The following is a 5,000-nucleotide window of genomic DNA, read 5'->3' on the forward strand; positions in this document are numbered from 1 at the left end:
CATCTGCACACACGCACGCACACACACACACGCACACGCATACACAAACACACGACACACGATGACGCACACAATGGCAACGTGGTGGTCGTCCTGGAGAAGAAGGGGCGAGGCAGGGATGGCGGCGCCCGTGACATCGCGCCAGGCCAAGTACCCGTGTGCAGCATCCAGCTTGTAGAAGCTGCCGTCCAGCGACGTGACGGCCACAAACTGGCCCAGGAGCGGCAAGCACGGAGTGGACACGATGGGCCCTCTCGTCGTCATGTTCCACAGCGACTCTCCCGATGTGCGGTCCAAGGCGTGAACCATGCCGCTGGTCGTGCCAAAGAAGATGGCGTCCTGGGACACGGCAAAGGAGCCCTCCACGACACCCTGACGCACCTCAAACGCCCATTTGATGGTCGGGTGCTCGTTGAAGGTCATGCTCTCCATGTACCCTGTTCGATTCGCAAACCGCCTGTACTGTGGCCAAGGCGGCATCTGCTGCGACTGTTGTTGCTGCTGTTGCTGCGACTGTCCTTGCTGTTTCTGCTGCTGCTGAAGTTCCTGATGTTCCTGCTGTTGCTGTGCTTGTGCTTCGACACCCGCAACAGCCAGCACAACCGCCAGCAGCACAACAGCAGCCACAACCAGCATGCGCTGTGGCAGCTGCGCCACCGCCACCGCCGCTGGCTTTCTCCTCATCATCCTTGCTGGGTTGCTCCAAACCATATGTCTGTGTGTCGCTGTCGACAACGGTCCATCAATCAACTTGTGTTGTCGTATTATGTTATACCAAAACAAGAATAACACGATTTTACCTGTTTTTTTTGTGGAATCATTAATGAATAATCGATGATTGCTTTTATGATGAAGCTGGCGTGAAAAATTATCTTCGGTTCTCGAAACCTATACTGTGCTCTTTGTTGGTGTTCTTATGGCAAACCATTGTATCCACATGGGCGCATTAGTCGAACAACCCAATCACCCGCAGAGAAAAGGTAACTGGTTTTTGGGTCGGCTCGCTCGGCTGCACACGTGCTTGCGCGCCCTTGTGCTCTCCTTCTTGCTTCTCGCCTGCTCGTGCCTTGCTCTTGCCTGGTGCTTGTGTGTGCCTTTTCTTCCCCAAATCTGCTGTCTGCACAACACAAGTAAGCTGCCGTGATCTCTTGCGCCCGCCCTTTTCCCCTGCAACTCGTCTGTGCAACGCCGATCCGAAAGTCGCTCTCTCACTCACACGCAACCAACCCCTCTGCGCTTCTCACCCCCCTTTGCTCTCCCTCTTCAAGCCGTCACCATTCCCCGCACCCTGAACTCCGTCTTCACCACGCCCTTCCCTTTGCACTAACTCTTTTGCACTCCCCCAAAACCCCTTCCAATCATGAGGTGCGTCACGTCACGTCTTTGTGTGCCTGTGCATGCGCGCGCGCTCTTGTGTGTGTGTGTGTTTGTGCGCGTGCGTGTGCGTGTGCGTGTGTGTGTGTGTTTGTTAGCTTGTTGTTCGCACGCGCCGTGCTGTGGTGCGTGAAGAGGGCAGCTGTGCGTGCGCGTGCACGAGGTGCAATGCAGCCCGTTGTCCAGCCCACGCCAGAAACATTGCGGCACTGAATGGAACGAGGAACGAGCACAGCGATGCGGACAGGAAGCAAAGGGACAGCTTGTTGGAGAGATGAAAGAGAACACGTGGTGGCGGGCAGTTGATGTGATCGTGACGCCAGCAAGCGACGGGGATGTCGACCAAGATGAGATGACCCCTGCAGTGTGCACTGCAGTCGTTGATGTACCTACCAGTACGAGACAGCTTTCGATGAGGACAACCCCGACCTTCTGCAATGATGCACACATGCACGCACGCACGCACGCGCACGTCGGCTGTCATTGTTGATTGTTTCCTTCGTCCTTGAACTGGTTGTCCTTGTGTGGTGGGCGTTGCACACATCAATACCACCACCGCGTCCACGACCACCACAAACTGCACCTGCAACGCTCACCTCTCACATCACCCACCCCTCACATCACACACACACACACACACACACACACAACACCAACCATCTTGTTGCTTGTGCAACCAACCTCCCTTCCACACACACACACACACACACACACACACACACACACACACACACACACACACACACACACACAAAATGCGCAGCTGGAACGCTGAGACCTCGGACAAGCCCGCCGCCCCCGCCGATGGCCCCGCCAACATGGCGCCCGAGGGCGAGATTGAGTCCAACTGGAACGAGGTTGTTGACAACTTCGACGACATGGGTCTCAAGGCCGAGCTTCTCCGTGGCATCTACTCGTACGGTTTCGAGCGCCCCTCCGCCATCCAGCAGCGCGCCATCGTGCCCTGCACCAAGGGCCGCGACGTGATTGCCCAGGCCCAGTCCGGTACCGGTAAGACGGCCACCTTCTCCGTCTCCGTGCTGCAGCGCATCGACACCACCCGCCCCGAGTGCCAGGCCCTCATCCTCGCCCCCACCCGCGAGCTTGCCACCCAGAGCCTGGACGTGCTCGAGAACCTCGGCCAGTACATGGACGTCAAGACCATGGGCTGCATCGGCGGTACCCGCGTGCAGGACGACATGGCCAAGCTCGAGCAGGGCGTGCAGGTCATCGTCGGTACCCCCGGTCGTGTCTTCCACATGATCAACAGCGGTGCCCTCGACGTGTCCAACCTGGGCGTGTTTGTCCTCGATGAGGCCGATGAGATGCTTTCCTTTGGCTTCACCGACCAGATCTACGACATCTTCCAGACGCTCCCCAAGGACGTCCAAGTCATCCTCATCTCCGCCACCATGCCCGATGACGTGCTCGAGGTGACCAAGCGCTTCATGCGCGACCCCATCCGCATCCTCGTCAAGAAGGAGCAGCTCACCCTCGAGGGTATCCGCCAGTTCTACGTCGACGTCGGCAAGGAGGACTGGAAGCTCGAGACCCTGAGCGACATCTGGAAGACCATCACCATCTCCCAGGCCGTCATCTTCTGCAACACCCGCCGCAAGGTCGACTGGCTCACGGAGCAGCTGCGCGCCCGCGGTCACCAGGTCTCCTGCACCCACGGTGACATGACCCAGGACGAGCGTAACATGATCATGAAGGAGTTCCGCGCCGGCTCCACCCGCGTCCTCATCACCACCGATCTCCTGGCGCGCGGTATCGACGTCCAGCAGGTCTCCCTCGTCATCAACTTTGACCTCCCCAGCAACCGCGAGAACTACTTGCACAGGTGCGCACGAGCATCGTGTCGTGCATGCATGGATGGGTGTGCCTGTGCGTCGTGTGTGTGTTTCTATGTTCACGTTTGCGTCTTGTTCTTTGTGTTTCCCGTGTTGGTCACATGTGTTTTCGTTTTGACTCGTACATCACACACACACACACACACATCTGCCCGCACCTCACGCTCCTTCTCGTCCTCCCCCTTGCCATTCAATTCGCTTTCCCTTCCACAGGATTGGCCGTAGCGGTCGTTTCGGCCGTAAGGGTGTTGCCATCAACTTTGTTGCTGAGGACGATGTGCGCCGCCTCAAGGAGCTCGAGGAGTTCTACCAGACCCAGATTGACGAGATGCCCAAGAACGTCGCCGACTTCCTCTGAGCGCACCAGCCAAATTCCGCGCCGCGCCCCCACGCGAATTTCAGCTGCTGTGTGTCTCTTGGAATACCGGTGTTGGTGGTGTTGTAGCGTCGTCGCCTGGAGTCGTTGACTCGCCTCCTGTCCTGATTCTGCTGCACCGCCATCACGTGTCCCAGGCACCCGTCATTTCTCTTTTTCTGTTTCTCCTCCATTCCTTGATGTGTGTGTCTCCGTTGCTTATTGTTGCTGTTTGTTTGCTTGGAGTGGGGTGGTTTTGTTTCTCCTCCACTGTATCTTGCATGGTGTACCGTCATTCATCGTCGTTGTAATGTCACTTTTGTTGTCGTTGTTGTCGTTGAGCTGTGCCTTTTTTGTGTACAGCGCGCTTTGTGTGCGTGCACGTTGTGTGTGTGTGTGTGTGTGTGTGTGTGGTACCGAAAGGGTTGTTCCCACCACGCTGGTTCGCGTTTGCTTGCATGTGTGCACAAGTGACTGTGACTGATGAAGATGATGGCAATGAGGTGTGCCTTGTTGTCTTGTCTGTTGCTACTGTGGCGCCCGCCTGTCCAGCACCGTGTTTGTGCTGCTTTGCTTACATGCACCACCATAGGCCCCCCGAATTGACTGCTTCTTTGCGATCTGCTTGCGCCGCGTGTTGCCGCTACTCTGCTACTGTGCATTGTGCATCATTCTTCGAACGCTTACATGTGGTGGTCCTCACAGCCATCCCATACATAGGTCTGTCCTTGTCCTACTATCCAAATTACACATTTGACCCACAAACCTCCCGTGTGTACGTGTGGCGCAGTGTAGGGTTGTGAGGGTGTTGCAGCAACCTGGGTGCATGCTTGCTGGCTGCTGATGTTTATGACGGCGAAGACCGACGAGAGAGAAAAAGGATTCATGCACATGAAGAATGAAACTTCACACACACACACACACACACACACACACACACACACACACACACACACACACACACACACACACACACACACACACACACACACACACACACACACACACACACGCACACATATCATGGTTGTGGCGTGCGTGAGCGCCAGGCAGCGAGTTGGGTGGCAAGAGCAGCGACAAAGCTGTCAACGTGTGCGGTGGTCGTGTAGAGGAAGACAGAGACGCGAATAGCGCCGTGCCGCACAGAGCAGAAGGCGTGGTGGTGTCGTTGAATGGCGGCTGCAAGGCGAGGCATCGTGGGCCAGGCGGTGTCGGGGTTGGATACGCTCGCGGGGCACACGGGCGCGTCGTGCTGCTGATCTGATGGCACAGGGGGTGTGAGACCCACAAAGTGCGGCGCGTGCGACCTGGGCACTTGGAAGCCAAGCTCCCTCGCTCCAACTGGTGGGAAGCATCAGGGGAGGGAGTGAGGGAGGTGTGCGTGAGTGTGTATGTGTGTGTGTGGGGGGGGGGGACAA

The 5,000-nt window shown here is 57.1% G+C and overlaps 3 protein-coding genes across 3 annotated transcripts in view; 1 reads left to right on the top strand and 2 right to left on the bottom strand.

Moving 5' to 3' along the window:
- Positions 1 to 687, bottom strand: part of PTSG_07864 (uncharacterized protein) — a gene marked incomplete at both ends in the record, with an annotated part of 3,526 nt that extends 2,839 nt beyond the window's left edge. Inside the window, one exon of the mRNA XM_004991611.1 lies at positions 71 to 687. Coding sequence (XP_004991668.1) covers positions 71 to 687 — 617 coding nt within the window. The remainder of the gene's footprint in view (positions 1 to 70) is intronic.
- A 353-nt stretch (positions 688 to 1,040) lies between these two features.
- PTSG_07865 (eIF-4a) lies at positions 1,041 to 4,347 on the top strand. The gene is made up of 4 exons (XM_004991612.1): positions 1,041 to 1,130; positions 1,269 to 1,365; positions 2,138 to 3,217; positions 3,441 to 4,347. Exons 2-4 carry the CDS (start codon positions 1,361 to 1,363, stop codon positions 3,583 to 3,585), a joined length of 1,230 nt encoding a protein of 409 aa, XP_004991669.1. The 5' UTR covers positions 1,041 to 1,130; positions 1,269 to 1,360; the 3' UTR covers positions 3,586 to 4,347.
- A 256-nt stretch (positions 4,348 to 4,603) lies between these two features.
- Positions 4,604 to 5,000, bottom strand: part of PTSG_07866 (uncharacterized protein) — a gene marked incomplete at both ends in the record, with an annotated part of 2,882 nt that continues 2,485 nt past the window's right edge. The window contains one exon of the mRNA XM_004991613.1: positions 4,604 to 4,923. Within this exon, the coding sequence (XP_004991670.1) occupies positions 4,604 to 4,923 (320 nt within the window). The remainder of the gene's footprint in view (positions 4,924 to 5,000) is intronic.

Source organism: Salpingoeca rosetta (assembly GCF_000188695.1).
Source record: "Salpingoeca rosetta unplaced genomic scaffold supercont1.19, whole genome shotgun sequence".
In the NCBI taxonomy this organism is placed as follows: Eukaryota; class Choanoflagellata; order Craspedida; family Salpingoecidae; genus Salpingoeca; species Salpingoeca rosetta.